At 44.8% G+C, this 21,255-nt stretch overlaps 2 protein-coding genes across 2 annotated transcripts in view; one reads left to right on the top strand and one right to left on the bottom strand.

The window, feature by feature from the left end:
- Positions 1 to 5,323: 5,323 nt before the first annotated feature.
- OXSM (3-oxoacyl-ACP synthase, mitochondrial) lies at positions 5,324 to 11,614 on the bottom strand. The gene is made up of 3 exons (XM_054384974.1): positions 11,528 to 11,614; positions 8,993 to 10,004; positions 5,324 to 5,847 (listed from the first exon to the last, which is right to left on the bottom strand). The coding sequence occupies exons 2-3, from the start codon at positions 10,000 to 10,002 to the stop codon at positions 5,445 to 5,447; spliced, it is 1,413 nt and encodes a 470-aa protein (XP_054240949.1). The 5' UTR covers positions 10,003 to 10,004; positions 11,528 to 11,614; the 3' UTR covers positions 5,324 to 5,444.
- A 3,018-nt stretch (positions 11,615 to 14,632) lies between these two features.
- Positions 14,633 to 21,255, top strand: part of NGLY1 (N-glycanase 1) — a 28,303-nt gene continuing 21,680 nt past the window's right edge. The window contains exon 1 of the mRNA XM_054384880.1: positions 14,633 to 14,760. Within this exon, the coding sequence (XP_054240855.1) occupies positions 14,633 to 14,760 (128 nt within the window). The remainder of the gene's footprint in view (positions 14,761 to 21,255) is intronic.

Below are 21,255 nucleotides of genomic sequence, written 5' to 3'. Positions count from 1 at the left end.
CCTTCCGAGTGCCTTCCTTCCTTCCTTCCGAGTTCCTTCCTTCCTCGTTCCTTCCTTCCTTCCTCGTTCCTTCCTTCCGAGTGCCTTCCTTCCTTCCGCCCTCCCTTCCTCCCTTCCTTCCGAGTTCCTTCCTTCCTTCCCCCTTCCTTCCTTCCCTCCTTCCTTCCTTTCCTTCCTTCCTTCCATTCCTTCCTTCCTAGTTCCTTCCGAGTTCCCTCCCTCCCTCCCTTTCTTCCTTCCCTTCCTTCCGTTCCTTCCTTCCTTTCTTCCTTCCTTCCTTTTCTTCCTTCCCTTCCTTCCTTCCTTCCTTCCCTCCCTCCTTCCTTCCTTCCGAGTCCCGAGTTCCTTCCTTCCGAGTTCCTTCCTTCCAAGTTCCTTCCAAGTTCCCTCCCTTCCTTCCTTCCGAGTTCCTTCCTTCCTTCCTTCCTTCCGAGTTCCTTCCTTCCGAGTTCCTTCCTTCCTTCCTTCTTCCTAGTTCCTTCCTTCCGAGTTCCTTCCTTCCGAGTGCCTGCCTTCCTTCCTTCCTCCCTCCCTTCCTCCCTTCCTTCCGAGTTCCTTCCTTCCTTCCCCCCTTCCTTCCTTCCCTCCTTCCTTCCTTCCTTTCCTTCCTTCCTTCCATTCCTTCCTTCCTAGTTCCTTCCTTCTTTCCTTCCTTCCTTCCGAGTTCCTTCCGAGTTCCGAGTTCCTTCCTTCCCAACTCCTTCCTTCCGAGTTCCTTCCTTCCTTCCTTTCTTCCTCCCTTCCTTCCTTCCTCTCTCCCTTCCCTTCCTTCCTTCCTTCTGAGTGCCTTCCTCCCTTCCTTCCTCCCTTCCTTCCTTCCGAGTCCCGAGTTCCTTCCTTCCGAGTTCCTTCCGAGTTCCTTCCTTCCGAGTTCCTTCCGAGTTCCCTCCCTCCCTCCCTTCCTTCCTTTTTTCCTTCCCTTCCTTCCTTCCTTCCCTCCCTCCTTCCTTCCTTCTGAGTCCCGAGTTCCTTCTGAGTTCCTTCCGAGTTCCTTCTAAGTTCCCTCCCTTCCTTCCTTCCGAGTTCGTTCGTTCCTTCCTTCCGAGTTCCGAGTTCCGAGTTCCTTCCTTCCTAGTTCCTTCCTTCCGAGTTCCTTCCTTCCGAGTGCGTTCCTTCCTTCCGAGTTCCTTCCTTCCTTCCGAGGTCCTTCCGAGTTCCTTCCTTCCCTGTTTTCCCTTCATTTTCTTTTTTTTTCACTTTTCTTTCTTTCTTCCAGCAAACTCAAACCACTGTGAGAATTAACTCCTGTATTAATTCTTACAATCACTTTGATGTCCTGTTTCAGCCCAGAGCATGCTTGATGGCATTCTGAAGTCCAGGAGATTGTCTATTGGGCATGAAACAACTGATCACTGCTTGTAGCAAGAGCTTAATGTAACACCAAACTGACAATGACAGATACTACAAAGCACTACTAATGTATGGGTGTCCAGCTACTTACCATCTGATCTGCTTTACAGCACTCTAGAACTACAAGACCCACATTTAAAAATACTCTTCTCTTTTTCAATTATAGTCCCTCTTTTGCATTACTCATGGTCTTTACAAGCAAAGGTCTTTTTCTCACCTTTAACTTCACTTCTATCAGCATACCCTGCCAGACACCTTGAGCTGCAGTAGCCGTTTCTACAGCCCCTGTGGTATTCCTGTGTATTAGCTTTCACACAAACGGTATCATGCCTCCTACACAGAGCTACTGACTATAAGGAATTGATTACTGCCACAGTTCTTTACAGTTTAATAACTCTAGGTATAAAATTGACTTTATATCAAGTTAAAATTAGTAATTGTTACAAAATAGCACCTTACTGCCCAAGCAAAAGCTATTACACATTCTGCTTAGGTTATATAACTGCCTTCAGACATTTTTTTTTTGTCACCGATGCTAGCTTTTGAAATCAAATGACAGTACATTCTCAGGGAGAAAAAAAATAGGTAGGCTGTTAAAATGTGATATATACAGAATTATCAGTAATCTCAGATGAGCCAATCTACAATGACTAAGCTGAAGAGCCTGTAAAATCTTGATAAAATATTCTGTAGCCCCTAGACACATCAATTGTTATGTGATAAAAAGAGATGACTCCAAATAAATACATAAAAATGAAAACTAAAAACAAACAAACAAACAAACCCCACCAAAACTCAAACAGACAGGAGTTAATCTCTGGTTCTATTCATTCATTCAAAAAAAATGTTAATTCCCTACGAGGCACACTATTTGCTACTGCATCTAGGCCTGTTAAAATCAAAACACCTAAAGTAACTATTGTCACAAAGCTTTCATGGTTTAAATCTTACTTGCAGCAGATGATTAAATTGCAATGAGCTGAAGAGAGCAGAACGATCTTTTAATCATTTTAGTTTCTGTTTCATTTTTCTGTGTGACAGTGTAAGCTGTCATCTCACGGCTGGTACACAAGATTCTGCATCCGATGCTCCTGCGACCACGATCTCTGCTATCAGAGGGAAGAGGAAGCCTATCTCTGTATCACAGTATTAATTACAGGTCTGCAGCTATGTGACAGGATTGGGTGAGTTTGACTCGTACTTCAGGTCCACAATAATGCAGTACTGTTTAGTGTTCCACCCTGGATTACCACTACCTGAAAAAAAAATTAACTCCAGAAGAAACTCACTGGATGATTTCCTTCAAATTCACAACCCTGCTGCTAGCTCTCTCCCGGAGGAAGAATTCTTTAAATCAATTCTTTGTTGCATATATTTGCAGAAAGTAATGCTGAAATTTATTTTTTGCATTTTATATTGCATGTAATTCAGATTTTCATTCATTCTGTTGCTGCTATTAATTATCACAATCCAAGAAATCTGTAGGTATTTCTCCTAGCAGCAAATTCCCATACTCTCTCTGGTTCGTAAGCCTTTATATTTTCAATTTGTAATATATTGTTTTACTTTTAGGCTTATTATTAATTAAACTGGTTTGGACTGTGTTGTTCTATATGAGCTAAGTTTCTGCAAGAGTCTTGATCATTCCCCGAGTGCATTTTTTCCTCAGAATTCTCTTTGACTTTCTTTTCACTAAAGACAGAAAATGCAAAAATCCTGCTGTTCCACACCAGCATTCCGACTCTTTGTGTGAATAACGAGCTTTTAAGGTACTGCTAGGCCTTGTGAGAGCCATTAGTAAACTCTTTCCAGGATGTAATTTACTTACAGTATAGCTACTTTGTATGTCTGTATTTTAAATGCAGTTACTTCCTTTGCCTCCACTTACACCGGTCAAAGAAAGTCTAAACCCACCAATACAGATGTTTCACTTCACTGGCATTCATGTTATCAATGGAGGTACTACTGGGCTAAGATGCCAACTGGTGCGCAAAGGACTAGCCAGTCCTTTACTTGTTCTTTGAAAGAGAAAACTTAAATCACCATCAGGGTAATTTTATTTTCCTGTTCTCTTTCTTCCTCTTTCTCAATTTTAGCACAAAACCCCTAAAAGGTTCTTCATTTTTTGGCAGGTTTGGCTAGATCTGTTTTTCCATTTTGGCAGCATAACCAGTGGTTTCAAGAGTCTTTTTCCTTTCTGTGTAACTCTTTTTGAAGTCCTCAATACCACACTTGGAAATGCTAATTCTATCCCTGTGCCACATGGAATATATTTGAGACATGCTGTATTCATAGTTCACTGGTACCACTCCATGCCCTGGCTAATGAGGCTACACAATAGAGAGAAATGAATAAAGCTGAAAACAAAATTAACCATTCTCAGAAATCTTATAAACTCCTATAGCATTGCCTCCTGAATGTCATCTGTGTGGAAGAATGTGCATAAACCTAAGATATTTGAAACAAGTGACGATGAAGAAAAAGGCAGAATAATAAATGGAGCGCGTAACAAAGGGGAGATGAGGCATCGTGGTGAATGATGCTTATGTTCAAGACTACATCCCAAATAGTGGCAGGACATGTCCCTGCATGTTCAGCATGAACCCCCTTCTTCCCTCTCCTTTCTGGAGGGGGGGGGGGGGGGGGAAGTCCTGGCGCCACTGAGTCTAGCAACCCCCCTGGGCCCGTTGTGGTAAACAAAGCTCAGGTATGCTCATACTACATTTCGTAAAACATCATTTCATTGGTTGATTACACTGATTACAAAGGATGCTCACTGGACCAGTGTTCGTGTGGCAAATGTTAAATAGGGGTTCTTTTGGCAAATAAGTGCTCCGGGCTTGTACCTGTGCCTGTTCCCGTGTGCGTGCCCGTGTTTGCCTCGCGCCCTGCGTTGCTGAAGGATCCACTTTTACCCGGAACTCGAATCGGCGTGTCCGAGTGCATTGCCGCGGATTGCCGCCATTGCCCGACCGATCGCCGAGCGAGGGAACCGATCGTCGAGCGAGGGAAACGTGGTAACCTGTGTGCACCGCCCGTCCTGGACCGCTACAGCCGCCCTGAAGTGGGGACATCGCTTCGGCAGGACAGGCACGTCCCCCGTTGATCCCCGCGGATCGCGGAAAAGGTCGCCCCACCCTCGCAGAGAAGCCACTTTTGCCGTGCCCTGTGACCCCAGCGACAAGGCTTTTCCCCCAGAGCGGCAAGCTCGCCCTACGCAGCACACTCCGTGAACTCAGTTGCAAAAGCCTCCGAGGCTCCCCAGAAAACTCCCAGGACCCTTTCGTTCCGGGAGAAGCAGCGATCACGTGGCACAGCGCTACGCGGTCAGCACCATTTTTCAATTTCTTTATTATGGCACATCCGTGCTACAGTTCCGGGAATATAAATGCAGTATCAAGGAAAGATCTCACAAAGTTCTTTAGTTCATAAGTAAGCCAAATATTTTCTTCATAGAGTTTCTGTGGAGGTTTGTGCCAAAGCGCCTGTTTGTGGGCTTGCCGGTCTCCGACAAGCACTTCCCCCACCCCCACCCCCCCCACCTCTTTCCGAATCAGTGTCACTTTCTATACATCAAAATCCCCTCAAGCTGTTTCAAAGCACTCGCATATATATATTCTGCAGAATTGATTCTTTCCAACTGAATACTGGGACCTGTAAATATCGGCTGTAAATAATTTTAGCGTGTAAATAAATATTTATAAAATCTCTATAAATATCACTGCAGTTCATTTTCAGCGAGAATTTACATTTCACATCAGACATAAACCTTGGATCATCACCCAACTGTGCAGTGTTAGCCAGGTTCCCTTTTCTAAGCGATTTCTGTGCCACACACATAGGAAAAAATCTATTGTAAATAAGCAAAACCACACAACCATCAACATCGCTTCTACTCAAGAGCAAAAACTTCTTAACTACACAAAGAATAAGATTTTTATTTATTTTTATTAAAATGAGTAAATTAAGTACCTTCTTCCTAAAAGAATTATTGATGTAGAAGCCAGGGTTAATAAAGTTATTACATATCAAACAAGCAATTCTCACAGCAGAGAAAATCTTTGTCAGTGCCATTTTACACAACAGGCACAGCATTAAACACTTGCAAAGCACAACGTTGCATTAGTTCCTCCAAAGCCAAATGAGTTTGTGAGTGCTATACGTCGGTTTTCAGTTTTCCACTCCTGAGCTGTTAGTGGAACATAATTGAGATCAAACTCTGCCTCTGTCTTCTCTAAGTTTAGAGTAGGTGGCAAAATTCCATGGTAACAAGACAGTGCAGTAAAAGCTGCTTCAATAGCTCCTGCAGCCCCCAGGAGATGTCCTGTTGCTCCTTTTGTTGAGGAAATTGCAATGTTGTACGAGTGATCTTTAAAAAGTCTCTTGATTGCTTGATTCTCAGCAGCATCTCCTAGAGGCGTAGAAGTTGCATGGGCATTGATATATGTTATGTCTTTGGGTTTGATCCCAGAATCTTTTATTGCTGCAGACATACACCTAAAAAAAAAAAAAGAAAAAAAAGAGACAGAACACTGAATTTCCTTTTGCAGTTCTGGCACTAATACACATGTACCAACCAAAAGCAAAAATATGGGGTGCCTTAAAATGGTGATCAAACATGAAAATCCGTGTGACATACTTTATCAGGGATGTAATGACAAGAGATGGATTCCTCCAACTAGTCACACAAGTATCTACATTTAGCTACAGGAGAAACATAATAGTGGTGAGGCCCACGATAAAATCAAACTTGTTGCTATGAATTCCACTGCTAGGAAAAATACAGAGAGGAAAAAAAGAAGGTGTAACAATCTTTACAGCTACATGACTACAAGACTCTTTTCAACGCAAAATTTCAAAACAACTGAAAGAAAATAACTTTCTGAAATTATTACAAAGATTTAGCTTCCGTTTTTTTAGTGTAGCAACACATTAATGAATGTTCAGTACAATGGCCCATGAAATCCCCTTTCCATTTTAAGTAAAAAGAAGATTCCCTCCTATGTACATTTTAGTTCCTCTCATATTTAGAGTAATAGGGAATTAGGCACAAAAATTGTGCTACCAAACAAAAATATTGTGAGCTTCTTTCACATGCTTTCCAGAGGCCAGAAGATGCTCCCACCCCTACAGCACCAAGGACATAGCAAGATTCTGATACATAAAATGAAATTTACTGAAAGTCACACTCTTCTGCTCTGACACCCTATGTTACATTGTGACTCCTGATGATCCCTGGAATGAGACTGCCTCTATAAAACCACAGAAAGATCAATACAGCTCCATGCTGTGATATTACTCACAGATTTCCCAAAGACAGAAGCTGATGAATGACACATCTCTTCTTGCACATACAGCTTAGCAAAGTATCCCTATGCAAGAGACCACTGACTCTTTTGAGATTTATGAACAATAAGTAAATATGAGAAGCTCAAAACAAAGACACCACAGGCTACCAGACATTCAAGTATCTCCAGTATGGCCTTCTACCCTCAGAAGCACTCAGCTTAGCTTATGTTGGAGGCCACCGATGCTCACTACGCGTTATGTCTATGTGAGGCAAAAAAGAGTACAATCAACTGTGAGGGAAACAGATCATTTAACTAAATAAATCTGTTAAGAAACAGATTTACTTAAGGAGATAACAGTTATCATGTAAAATGCACTTCTGAGTCTGGCTTTGCCTCTTCTTTCCTGCAGATTTATTTCAACATATGTATTAGTCTCCAACTGAAGTAGTTGTTAAGAAGATGACAAAAATATATTCCCCTGATTTTTTTTTTTTAATGTGGAAAATAAAAGTCCTACAGAAAAGTAGCATACACATTTCAGATTTAATTCATCTATCACTGCAGTAACAAAATACTGATTCGAAGACTATATTAAAATGGATTATCTCAGGGGTGGAAAGGCACAACATTTTGGAGATACCAAGATTAAATTTCAAGTGCCTCTACAATCATAAAATATACAAAGATTCTGTTACAACATATTGCCATAACATCTCATGGGTAAACAAGCCTGAAAACCTGAGATAAGCCACTCCTGATTACTCAACTCACACTAAAGTCTGCAGAACAATGAGTCAAATAGCATAGAGGGAAATCTTCTTACACTGAAAAACTCTGATAATCCAATGAAGATGCAAACACATCTATACAATCCCATGCAGAAATCTGACCGATTTGTGCGATGATATATTGAACTTTGCTATTAAGATAGCTTCAGGTTAATGCAAATGAAATCTTGACTAAAGATTCCAATGTGAGCGACAGTACTCAGCCTACACAAAGCTCACGAACAAGTATGTATACTTACATATGTAATGTAACTGAAAATTTAATGAAGTCAATTATAAAGATTATATTAATATCATCTATTTGTGTACTGGCTTTAATGAGATTAACAATGAAGCTTTATTATCTCATGAAATAATCCAAAAGTGTATTTCTGCTATGACCCTACACCAACACCCTTAGTGGCAAGAGAACGCAGTGTTTAAACATGACTGTAGCACTGGCATATGACCTAAATACTTTCCCTATGAACAGCTGAGGGTTTTTTCTAAACTGGAATAGCCACTCTTAATGCACATTATGTGTATAGTAATTATCATAGCAAACTAGATCCTCCAAGTGCCCTAGAGTTTTCATTACTTGGGATTTCTTTAGTCTCCTGGGTTAAGCTGAAACAGAACTAATTCTGTTCAGTGATTTTAGTTCTCAGCTAAGTCTCTTCTAAGTAGAGTTTCTTCTAAGCTGCAGTTTTTGTAATTAACAGCATCATTTTGCAGATGTTTATAGTCACAACCAAGACTGGGTAAGCAGAAAGGCTCTTGCTTATGCTTGCTTCTATGGAGACCAAGGTGACTGCTAAACCTTGTGTACCATGTTGAGGGTGCAGTAACAGGTTGCACCTGTGGTAAGCAGTGGACAGGACAGGTGACTCTAAACTGACCAACAAAGTATTCCACTTCATATTCAGTATAAAGGGGGCACAAAGGGTAAGCCTTCCTCTTCAGTGGCTGCAGTCTAAGAAGGATAGTGTCCGTTCTTTGGTCCTAATCTGTGCATTCCTAAATCTGCTTTCAGAATCCACATCCCGAATCTGTTTCCCATCTGCTGTTAAGTCCAGTCTGGGACTTCCCCAGTGGCTTGCCCACAGCATCAGTGATTACAGTGATGTAATGGCCATGAGGGGGATTGTGTTCAATATGGGGTTTGTACATATTTGTATTTAATTTTATTGTTATCTTTTCATTAAAGTTGTTTTACTTTTCTTTTCCAACCCCTAAATCTGTCTCTCCCTTATTCTCTTTCTCTTCCCTTTGGGAAGGGAGAGGGGTTAACAGAGAGTGGCTGTCATTCATCTAGTGGCCAGCCCATCCCTAACCCTTGACATTTAGGGACACTATTTCCCTTTCAGACTCTAGCAAGAACTGGACTTCACCTTGTTATTAAAAATAGAAAACTGGGGCAAAATCTTACCAGAAACTCTTCAATTTTTCAGATTTTCAGGGTTTTTGAATATGAATTTAAGACTGAATAGCATTTATCTAGAAAATGTATTCAATAACTGAAATACAGGTACTCACTAAAATTAACATATAAAGTAGCCATCATAATCAACATATAGTTCTTACCTGAATGCACCATCTCCCTCTGGATTAGGTGCTGTTATGTGGCAAGCATCACCAGACAGTCCATAACCCAAGACTTCTGCATAGATCCTAGCCCCTCTCTGTACAGCATGTTCATACTCTTCCAAGAGCAGCACAGCAGCCCCCTCTCCCATTACAAATCCTTCTCTCTGGGAGTCAAACGGGCGACATGCCATTTTGGGGGTCGAGTTAAAACTTGTGCTGAGGGCCCGAGCTCTTGCAAATCCAGCCAAGGACAAAGGACTAATGCAAGCCTCAGTTCCTCCAGCCAGCATGACATCAGCATCTCCAGTAGCAATAAATCTAAAGGAGTCTCCAACAGCGTGTGCACCTGTGGTGCAAGCAGTTGACACAGCATGATTTGGCCCTTTCAGTTGGTATTTAATGCTGATCTGGCCAGCTGCCATATTGACTAAGATCTTTGGGACAAAAAACGGGCTGACCTTGTTATAACCCTTTGTTTTAAATAAAGTAGCAGTATCAGAAATCTCTTCCAGCGGAACCATTCCCATCCCAATAGCCACACCGGCATTTAAACAATCCATTTCAGACTGGGGAGACCATCCAGAGTCCTTCAGGGCTAGCTCTGCTGCACCGATGGCCATCACAGTGGCAGAACTCATGGATTTGATCTCTGACTTTGACACAAAGCTTTCTTCACTGAACTGACCCTCCTTGTTTCCTCTTGGCACACACGCAGCCACTTTACACGGGATGCCTGCATAGTCTTCCCCATCCAGCAATGCAATACCACTGTCTCCTTGGAGAAGGCGCTCCCACACAAACTGAGTCCCCACACCAAGAGGGGACACTAAGCCAATACCTGTAACAACTACTTTCCTTCGATATGCAGGTAGTGACTTGCTGAAATCTCTTCTGTGGTTTTGTAAACACAGATTTAAATTCAGACTCCAGAGATGAAGATTTGCAGTCTTTAATACATCCCACAAGCACTGTGAGAACATGGTGGAAATTGATGTCATCAAGAACATTCCTGTAACCAGGGGGAAAAAAAGATATAAACACAACAATAAATTAGCCAGTGTGAAAACTGTTCCAAGTATTGTAAATAAACAACTTGCTTTCCACATGAAAGCCTATTTCAGCCCTGCAGAAAGGGATATAGTTTCTATGTCTGTGATCAGGAATAGTATGAGTTATGGCAGATGAATCACAGAAATACATTCACTTGGTGAATGCCTCTAGTGGGCTCTTCTAGCCTGAGCTGCCAATGAGCATGACTTTCCACCTCTGTGGACTGTGAGGCGCTCTCTGGCTTTGCTGCAAAATTCCCCCCCCCGGGCTTTAACCACCATTGACATCCTTAACATAGTGGTAGGCCATACACTTTCAGTTGAACACACACTTTCTCCTCCCTTAGAAGAATGAAGGTCAATACGTGCAGGATGTCATCATCTCAACCTTTATGTCTCGTAGAATGGACTAGAAAACTCAGAATAGGAATCTAGAAACTTTTCCTGGTTCTGCCACCAAGGTAACTACATTATCTTGGACAAAAATCCTCATTTTTCTACCTCTACCTACCCTTTATTAGCCATAGGGTATTTAGATTGTCAGGGGACAGTACCTTGAGTGCATCTGAGCAAGATGTACATCTCCACCTCCCTTGAAGCTACCACCAGACACCACATATTGTGAGGCATGTCAAGTGATGGCAGAAGGCCACTGCTGAGTGTAAATGGGACAAAAGGGTCGTGCCAAGCAATAATGCTGCAGCATTGCACCACAGGCCCTTTCTCTTGCTTTGTCTTGGCCACTAACAGGTCAGCATCTGGTCTCATTTCACACACAGACAGGGCACATGCAGGTGCAAGGCTGAGACTGCAGCAGAGCTCTTCCAGCAGCTACATACAGGTTTCAGCAGGGCACCTGCTTGTCACATCATAAGAAGGGCAGCTTGGCATGGCCAGGTCTTTGGTAAAATACAGAGAGCTGTAGGGGGGCCGCATAGGGCCACCGGGCTAACGCCCTCCTGCTGAAACACACAGACCTGCTCTTTCCTGGGGTAGCACGACACAGCAACATTATAAAAAAATAAAAACCTAAACCTAGTGCTTACTAATTCAGACAGGATTTCTAAAGGAACCCCCTTTAAATTCCGACTCGAGTTCGTAATTTTTATTTTCTTTTTATGCCACTTACCCTGGGTTTTATAAAAAGAGGTGATACGTATAATGCAACTACAGAGGTCTTTAAGGCAGTGCCTGCCTAACTGCCACAGTCTTCAGTAAAATGCTGTCACCCGGTGTAAAATAACTAGGAGGCCTTGTCAGACCCAAGCAATCCTACGCTACCAACTGTGCACGCCGAAGAGAAAAACAGGCGAACAAGAGCTATCGGACGTCATCGCGCGTTCAAAGAGCATTAACTACTTTTATGCTACCCCGGTGCCGAGGCAGCCTCTCCCACAGCCCTCCCATTCCCAGCAGGGGCCGGCGAGCTCTCGCCTCCCTCTGTCCTAGCCCTCAGCAGTATCTCCGCCAGCCGCGCACCCACCCTGTGCCGCGATGGTTGGCTCTGTCTCTCTCTCCTGTCCAGTGCGGGGCCACACCACCGGCAAGCGGGGGTAAGGGGGAAGGTATGGTGGGGCGACGGCTTTGTAGGCGATTCCCGATGCCACGATTGGTGAGGAGACGCTCGAGCGAATCGATAGTTCGGCGGTGGACTGCTCGAGCCAGAGGCACTTCCTGTTCCTGGCGCGCGGAGTGATGGCGGCTGCGGCGGTGGCATGGCCGGTTCCTTCCCAAAGACGCCGGTGCAATCGGGAAGGGAGCGCGAAGCCTGAAACAGCGTTGAGAACTGGAACACGCAGGGAAATAACTTCTTCTCCCAAAGCAGGCATTTAAAATACGCAGAGTGAAAAACGCGTAAAACGAACCCACGGTCTCAGTGGAAGGATACGCAAAAGGTTAACACCGTTCTGCTCCACGTCCGTTTGCTTAACGCTGCGAGCGTGCAGCAACACAGCAGCAGAGATGTGGTAGTAACTGTCAAAACTGGAGGTACATAATCATGTAATTCAATTCCTCAGGACCTTAAAGACTCTTCCAGGCCTATTTTATTCCACTATAACGAGGACCATGGCAGTTTCCCTGCCTATGCTTTATTACCTTGTCCTAGTCCCAGTCTCCAGCCTGTTCTGCTGACCAGCTCCTGACTTTGCTGTCATGTTCCTGTTGGAAAAGGACCAGGAGATGGTGGTTACCAGCTGGTTGAATTACGAGCCAGCAGTGTGGTCAGGTGGCTAAGCAGGCAACGAGCATCCTGCCCTGTATGAGAAATAGTGGGGCCAGCACCACTAGGGTAGTGATTGGTACTGGTACTTGGCACTGGTGAGGCTTATAATACTGTGTTCAGTTTTGGGCCCCTCACTTACAAGAAGGACATTTTCGTGCTGGAGCCTGTCCAAACAACAGCAATGAAGCTAATGAACAGTCTAGAGAATAGTACTGTGGATTGGCTAAGGTAATTTGGGTTGTTTAGCCTGGAGAAAAGGAGCCTGAAGGGTGACCTTATTGCAGTGCTTAATGACATGGTTTAGTGATGGACTTGGTAGTGCCAGTTTTACATTTGGACGGTCTTAGGGGTGTTCTCCAACGTGAATGATCCTATGATTTCATGAAAATGTGCTCCTCCATATGCATGCTGAAATGATAGAGAAGACAGAGGTAAACAAACCCACTGACTTTACAGGACCGTCTTGAAAATACATGTATAAATATGCCAACAGCACCAACACACAAAAGTAAACTAGTTGTTGTTGCTGCTTTCAGACGCAAGAACCATAGGGCATGATGTGAACTAAGACCAAACAACTAGTTATGCCTGGGATGACATATAGGGGCAATTAAGTTTTCACTTAAGACAGACAGTAGCACCACATGAAGTCCAAGAGCTATCATGGCGAAGCATAAAATGTGTGCCAAAGTCTTATCGGTGAAGGCTTGAAGCACCTATGGCAGGGAAAAGAAAAGAAAAAAAAAAGGCAAAATATTCCCAGACGCTGAAAAGAGGCAAAATGCGGTATTTACTAAAGAGAAGAATAAACACTTGTGTTGTGTAACAGTGTGAGAGCTGAAATCCCCCCCACACACCGACAATAACCAGGCTAGCTCAGTCTGGAAGCAAATGATAGCTGTATTTACAAGCAAATCGACAATCTATGATGAAATGCAACGAATATGTACAAACAGACACTATTCACAACATTTACAAATATGTACAATCAAGAGAAAAGCACAACCAAGCCCCTTTGCTTCCCCCAAGGGGCCTTCCCCAAGGGGCCTCCCCCCCAGCCAGAAGGACTCCCCTCAGACCCCCCTGGCAGAAGGCAGTCAAGAAGCAGAGAGGCTGTTAGACTTAGCTTGTCAAGATCAGTGTGTTATCTTCAGCCAGAAAAGAAGATGAAGCAGACAGACAGAAACCGAGCGAGCAAGCCGATTCCCAGACTCCCCAACCTCCCCAACCTTGTTTTGAGTAGTAGTTCTTAAACAGAAATATCTCTCCAATGGAAGTGTTTAGAATAATCATTATTTTGCTTTTTTACACCCAATAGTGATTTATTTACATTCTTTTCACTTTCTCTGCTCAAACTTTGTGAAGAAAAATTAAAAAGACAGTCTTAAAACCATCACAGCATTATTTACAAATCCTGTATGTATATGCATTATGTATTTATGTTGCAGGTATAGTATTAATCTTTTAGACTGAGAGGGCTACAAACTTAAATAGTCACATGCCTGGATGGAAAGGAATTTAAAGGATGAAGCAGCAGCCAAGGGACATGACATCATCTCAAAATTTTATTACTTTGGTACCAAGGGCTGAACTAATGACTTTTAAATTATGCTTGTAGGAATAATAACTGATCTCAAAAAAAAAGTTAATTACCTTGCTTGGGTTAAGCATCAGCTTTCCTAACAGACAGGTACCATCTTAAAAAAATACAGAAACTGAGCAGAGTGACCTGTTAGAAGCAGACAGAGCATAATGCCAACTAATGATCACAAGCCAGCATTCTTAAGAAAGCAAAGCTCCGCAGACCTTTTTGTCCAAGATTCTTCATGGCAGTTCTTTCACTAATAGCACAAACCAGACATGCAGTAGCAGCAGAACCTAGGGGCTTTTTCTGCATTTGGACATACTGAGTAGGGCTGGACAAGGTAATAAGGAGGGGGCAAGGAGCGACAGTAGCTTTCCCATCCTTGTAGCTTCTTTGGGGCTAAACGTGGGGCACTAAAAGCCAGCGCCGGCAAACACGGCCGGTATAGAATGGGTTTATGTCCCTCTGTATCATTGCCGCCTACCCCACGAGCTCCCAAGAGCCCCCAGGGACAGGAGGCCCTACTGCAAAACATGTTTTTAGAACCATGAGGGGGACGTAGTTTAGCAGCTCCTCTAACAACCCCCCAACCTCAAGCGGTGTGTGACAGCTGGGTGCAAGCCGCGGCCCCTGGACCTTTAAGGCAAGCCGCGGTGGCGGAGGAGCGGCCTGCGGGTGGTGACCTCCCCGCTCCGGCTGCGCACGCGGGCTGCTGCGCACTGCAGGCACCGCGACTGTTGGTGCCGCGCTGCGGGTGGTGCCGCGGCCCGGGCGACAAGATGGTGGCTGCCGTGGGATTCTCTTCCTCGGCGGCTTCCCCCGCTGTCAGCGAGCTCTGCCAGAACGGGCGGGAGATCTTCCTGGAGGCCTCGCGGCTGCTTCTTACCTACGCAGACAATATCCTCTGGTGAGCAGAGCCGGCCGGAGGCGCTCTGGGTCGCAGCCCCAGAGCTCGGTTCGTGGGCCGTCGGCTGGGCGTTGCCGCAGGGTGTCTAGCCACCCAGTCCCCTCGCCGCTGTGGCTGTTAGAAGCCTACCGCTTCCACCACAGTGGCATCCACTCTCCGTCGGCTCCTCTCGTGAGGAGCAGCTGGCGGGGTTCTTTGCCGCTGGAAGTGGTCCTAAGGGCAGCGGCGGTGGGTGGCCCTCACCCGTCCCAGGCGGTGGGGCCAGAGTCTGAGGAGCTGGCCTGTGCCACCCCACGGCCCGCCCCCGAGCCATGGCCGTGACTCGCTGAGCACGACGGTGCGTGGGTGCCGAGAGGTTCTGTGGGCACAGCGGGCGGAGGTCAGGCGGCAGCGGCGTGGCAAGTCAAGCACTTTGAGAATAGAGCCTGCTTGTGAATTTAGTAATTCTTTTAGGGTTACTAATGCAGCTTTGGAAGCAATTTATCTTACGTGAAGCATTTTATTTCTGGGCTTACAGACAGACCGTCTCAGAAATGAGCTGTGTGATTCAGTCTTGTTATGTAATACCAAAGTTCAGAAGCACGTCTTTTCATTTTGTTGTTACTTTCCACTTTTGTGTAGTAGCTTAGATTTTTATTTTTCTATTTATTGCTGGTTAGCCTGCATTGACCCTGATTCCACAAGCACTTAAAAATTAGTGGAACAAGTAATGCTAAAATAGTAACTGGATTTTTTTGTTTGTTTCCTTTCTTTTCTGATTTGGTAAGATTGTTATCAAGAGTTAATTTTAGTTGAATTTTTGGGAGGTGGATGCGTAGGGTCTACAGGATGTATGATTGACCGTGATATCTTCAAGCAACTCAAGATGTACAAGCTGCCACTCCCTCTCTATATCTGGTTTGTCAAGAACTTGAAAAACTGGTGCTGTGTGACAGAACACAGGGTCCTGGGCTCACTCCTTTTAATGAAAGAGAGAAGGCATAGAAGAGTTAAAAGAAAAATAGAACAGAGGTAACCCATCACAGAATGTTAGGTGTTGGAAGAGTTTCAGAGATCGAGTCCAGTGCTCCTACCAAAGCAGTATCACCTAGAGCAGGCTGCACAGGAATGCATAGAAGCAGGTTTTAAAAGTCTTAAGGAGACTCCACAACCTCTCTGGGCATCCTGTGCCAGTGTTCTGTTGCCCTCACTGTAAGGAACTGTCTCCTTCTGTTGAGGTGGAACCTCCTGGGTTTCAGCTTGTACCCGTTTTTCCTTGTCCTGTCGCTGGGCACCACCAAAAAGAGACTGGCACCCTCATCTTGACATTGACCCCTCAGATGTTTGTAGACACTGATTAGATCCCTGTGTCGGTGTGAGCTGAAATTCCCCCCCCACCAACAATAACCAGGCTAGCCCAGTCTGGAAGCAAATGAAAAGCTGTATTTACAAGCAGAGTCTAAAATCTACAATGAAATGCAATGAATATGTACAAATATACAAAATTCACAACATTCACAAATATATACAATCAACAGAAAAAGCACAATCGATCTCCCTTTGCTTCCCCCCAAGGGGACCCTCCCAAAGGGGCCTCCCTCTCCCAGGAGCTTCCCCCCCAGACCCCCCTGGACAGAGAAGCAGAGTTTAGTTAGAGCAGAAAGTTGTTAACTTAGCTGCCAAGGTCAGTGTGTTATCTTCAGCCAGAAGAGAAGAAGAAACAGCAGCCAGACAGCCCAGCAACTGCCCCCACTGCCGAACGCAGAATGTGCAGAATGCCTACTTTGTTTTGGGTAATAGTTCTTAAACATTTCTATCTATCCAATGGAAGTGTTTAGAACAATCGTTATTTTGCTTTCTTACACCCAATAGTGACTTATTTACATTCTTTCACTTTCTCTGTTCTGAACTTTGCAAGGAAAAATTAAAAAGACAGTTTCAAACCATCACAGTCCACCCCTTCTAAACAATTCCATTGGCTGCTACTATCATTTATCTAATCTAAAATAATATCTACAACAATAAGTGAATAAAGACCATAGTCCATTCCGGCTATTTCAGATGTAGATGATTCAAAAGAGTTAAATCACAGGAAAAACAGCAAACAGCTTGTTTCCTCGCAGATGGAGTGAAAAAAGGAACAGGGACTCTCAGGTGACTCAGGGCTCTCAGGGTTCGTGCACCGTAGATCTCATGAACTCTCCTCTTGGGCGCGATGCTGTATCTGCGCAACACTCTGAATTTAACCTCTCTCAGCCAAAGTTAGATTTCTTTGTGGAATACACTGAATTTCACCATTTTCTTGCATCACCCAATAGGTGTGACCAGGACCTTCAGCAGAAACTACCCCTCGGACAGGTTTGGCCTCTCCTGAAGGAGAAAATACCCAAACAGTTTTGCCTAACAGATTCTTTTCTCTGATAACAGGAACTCTATCACCTTCTTCCTTTCGCAACAAATCTGATTGGGCAGGTCCAGCTCGATTCACTGAACCTCTACTATTCACCAACCAGGTTGCTTGTGCTAAATGTTTCTCCCAGTTTTTCAAAGATCCATCCCCCATGGCTTTGAGAGTGGTTTTCAGCAAACCGTTGTAGCGTTCGATCTTCCCTGCAGCTGGTGCATAGTAGGAAATGTGGAATATCCACTCGATGCCGTGCTCTTTGGCCCAGTTTTTTACAAGATTGTTCTTGAAATGAGTTCCGTTGTCTGACTCAATCCTCTCTGGAGTTCCGTGTCTCCACAGGATTTGTCTCTCCAGGCCAAGAATGGTGTTACGTGCAGTTGCATGAGGAACTGGATAAGTTTCCAGCCATCCAGTGCTTGCCTCTACCATAGTCAGCACATACTGCTTACCAGATGGAGAACGAGGTAGAGTGATGTAGTCAATCTGCCAGGCTTCACCATACTTGTACTTGGACCATCGGTCACCGTACCACAAGGGCTTGATCCGCTTTGCCTGCTTAATAGCAGCACAAATGTCACAGTCATGGATGACTTGTGTGATAGCATCCATGGAAATGTCAATGGATCTGTCACGAGCCCATCGGTAGGTTGCATCTCTGCCTTGATGTCCTGACGAGTCATGGGCCCACCGAGCTAAGAACAGCTCACCTCGGTGTTTCCAGTCAAGATCAGGATCAGGATCAGAGTTTGTGTCCACCTGGGAAACTCTTGCAGCTAGATCTGCCTGATGGTTGTGTTGTTGTTCCTCAGTAGCTTTGCTCTTAGGAATGTGAGCATCGATGTGTCTCACTTTCACTGGGATTCTCTCAATGCGAGCAGCAATGTCTTGCCACAGATCTGCAGCCCAGATTGGCTTTCCTTTCCTCTGCCAGCCATTCTTCTTCCAGTCTTTCAGCCAACCCCACAAGGCATTGGCTACCATCCACGAGTCGGTGTAGAGATAAAGCTTTGGCCATCTCTCACGTTCAGCTATGTTAAGAGCTAGCTGGACAGCTTTTACCTCTGCAAATTGACTGGATTCTCCTTCTCCATCTCTCGCTTCTGCAACTCTGCGCGTTGGACTCCACACTGCAGATTTCCACCTTCGCTTGTTCCCAACAAGACGACAGGAACCGTCTGTGAACAAAGCATATCTCTTTTCATCATCAGACAGATCACTGTAAGGAGGAGCTTCCTCAGCACGAGTTACTCTCTCCTCTGGAGGTTTTGCACAGCTTGTGCCTTCTGGCCAGTTTGTGATCACCTCCACCAAACCAGGCCTTTCGAGATTTCCCATTCGAGCTCTCTGTGTTATCAGAGCCATCCACTTAGACCAGGTAGCATCTGTTGCATGATGTGGTGAAGAACCTTTGCCTTTGAACATCCAATTCAGAACTGGCAATCTAGGAGCTAGAAGAAGTTGTGATTCAGTTCCAATCACTTCAGAAGCAGCTTTCACTCCTTCATAAGCAGCTAAAATCTCTTTCTCTGTTGGAGTGTAGTTTGCCTCTGAGCCTCTGTAGCCACGACCCCAGAAACCAAGAGGACGTCCTCGTGTCTCCCCTGGAGCTCTTTGCCATAAGCACCAGGTTGGACCATTGTCACTCGCGGCCGTGTACAGAATGTTCTTAATGTCTGGACCAGTTCGGACAGGTCCCAGACCCATCGCTTGGACTACCTCTCGCTTTATCTGGTCAAAGGCTACTTGTTGCTCAGGACCCCATTGGAAACTGTTTCTCTTTCGAGTCACATCATATAGAGGTTTCACAATCTGACTGTATCCAGGAATGTGCAGTCTCCAAAATCCCACTATGCCTAAGAAACGCAGAGTTTCTTTCTTGTTGATGGGATTTGCCATGGTGGAGACTCTGTTTATCACATCCATTGGGATGTGACGGCGACCATCTTGCCACCGCACTCCCAGAAACTGGATTTCCCTGGCAGGTCCTTTCACCTTGTCTCACTTGATAGCGAAACCAGCTTGCAAGAGAATGTCAAGGATTTTATTACCTTTCTCGAAGACTTCTTCAGCAGTCTCACCCCAGACGATGATGTCATCGATGAACTGAATGTGTTCTGGAGCTCCACCTTTCTCCAAAGCATCATGGATCACTGCATGGCAGATGGTTGAACTGTGAATCCACCCCTGGGGCAAACGATTGAATGTGTACTGAATGCCTCTCCAGGTGAAAGCAAACTGAGGCCTGCATTCCTCTGCTATGGGAATAGAGAAGAAAGCATTAGCAATGTCTATGGTAGCATACCATTTGGCCTGCTTGGATTCCAGCTCATATTGGAGTTCCATCATGTCTGGTACAGCTGCACTCATGGGTGGAGTTACTTCATTCAAGGCACGGAAATCAACTGTCAGACGCCACTCTCCATTCTGCTTTCTCACAGGCCAGATTGGACTGTTGAAAGGTGAATGAGTTTTGCTGATGACCTTCTGACTCTCCAACTGACGAATCAAGTTTTGAATGGGCACCAAAGAGTCACGGTTGGTTCTGTATTGTCTGTGATGCACAGTTTGAGAAGCAACCGGCAGCTTTACATCCTCTATCTCATGTTGTCCCACAACTGCAGATTCATCTGAAAGCTCAGGTCTAATGGACAACTTCAATTTTCCTCCATCAATTTCTACAGCTGCTATTCCAAAAGCCCATTTGTAACCCTTAGGGTCTTTAAAACGCCCTTCTCTCAGAAAGTCAATTCCCAAAATACAAGGTGCATTAGGACCTGTTACAATAGTATGTTTCTTCCACTGCTTCCCAGTTAAACTTATATCAACCTCTATCTTAAACAACTCTTGAGATCCACCAGTGACTCCCTGAATAGTTATAGATTCTCCCCCTTGATAATTTGATGGTATGATGGTGCACTGAGCTCCTGTGTCAACCAAGGCCCTGTACTTCTGAAATTTTGAAGTGCCAGGCCACTGGATGTACACATCCCAATAGATTCTCTTATCTCCATTATCACTTACCTCCCCCTGGCGGAAGGCAGGGCACCCCTAATGGTGGGGATTACATCCACATGTACAGCTGGCACAATGTCCAGCATCAGAATTAGGATCACTGTTGGAGCTATCAGAGTTGTTCTGGGAAACTGAGGAAGCGACAGCTACCCTCCTGGTATTGCTACCTCGGGATCTGCCCCTCTGCAGCTCCCGTAACCTCTTGAAAAGATCAGAAGTTGGTTGACCATCCCATCTGTTCATGTTCTCACCAAACTGATCACGCAGAGTTATCCAGATACTGCCACGTGATTGCCTCTGCTGTCTGTTTTGGTTTGACCTATTCTGGAATGGCCTTCTTGGAGCACGTCTGTTCCTAACAGCTGAAACTTGTATCCATCTGGAGGAAGAGGAATCAGAATCATCCCCCTTCATCAAGTTGGATATGGAGGTTTTAAGTTCCTCCTTCAGCTCTTTCATGCAATTCTTCATTTCTCCAGACAAAGTTTCAATGGCTGAAACCAAAGAAGTACGTGCAAGACTATCCTCCAACTGCCTCATTTGGTCAGTGAAATGGCCAACAGTGGGAGGCACTCCACCATAATTTCTTGCCACAATCCTGCTTGCCAGAATAGTGGCATAATTAGGAGGAGCAAGCTTAATGAGCTTTCTGGCAAGGCCTGTTCCGACAGGAATTTCATCAGGATTCAGAGTCTTATGATCTCCATACATTACTTCTCTCACAGCAAATTCTCTCAGACGCTTGATTCCCTCAGCTATTGTGGTCCAAGGCTTAGGGTTCCATGGTAAATCATCTCTGCTGGGGTACCTCAGCGAGACTGCCAGTAGGAGGCGTGCCCACAGAGAAACTTTACCAATGCACTTGCCTAGATGCCTGTCTATGCCTGTATCCTTTGAGAGCATCCCCAACTGAGAGGCCGACTTGTCACCTACCACCAATGCTGGGGCTCCCATATCAAAACACCTGGCTAGCCAAGACAGGACTGGCTCATTATCTCCTCTGATGTAATCCTTCCTCACATGTCTAATTTCCTGTCTGGGTGCATTAGCTGACTGTATGTCATCCTCATCATCATCATCATCATCATCCTGAGGTC

This window comes from Indicator indicator, chromosome 11, assembly GCF_027791375.1.
Source record: "Indicator indicator isolate 239-I01 chromosome 11, UM_Iind_1.1, whole genome shotgun sequence".
Classification (NCBI taxonomy): Eukaryota; Metazoa; Chordata; class Aves; order Piciformes; family Indicatoridae; genus Indicator; species Indicator indicator.
The sequence above is the reverse complement of the archived record's forward strand: the minus strand, read 5'-3'. Positions and strand labels throughout refer to the sequence as shown.

What these genes read in the sequence shown, in the direction of transcription:
- OXSM (XM_054384974.1), bottom strand. Translation starts at nt 10,002, where the DNA reads ATGTTCTTGATGACATCAATTTCCACCATGTTCTCACAGTGCTTGTGG. An exon ending in GAGGGAGATGGTGCATTCAG is followed by an intron (nt 5,848 to 8,992) that starts GTAAGAACTATA and finishes TTTTTTTTTTAG; the next exon opens with GTGTATGTCTGCAGCAATAA.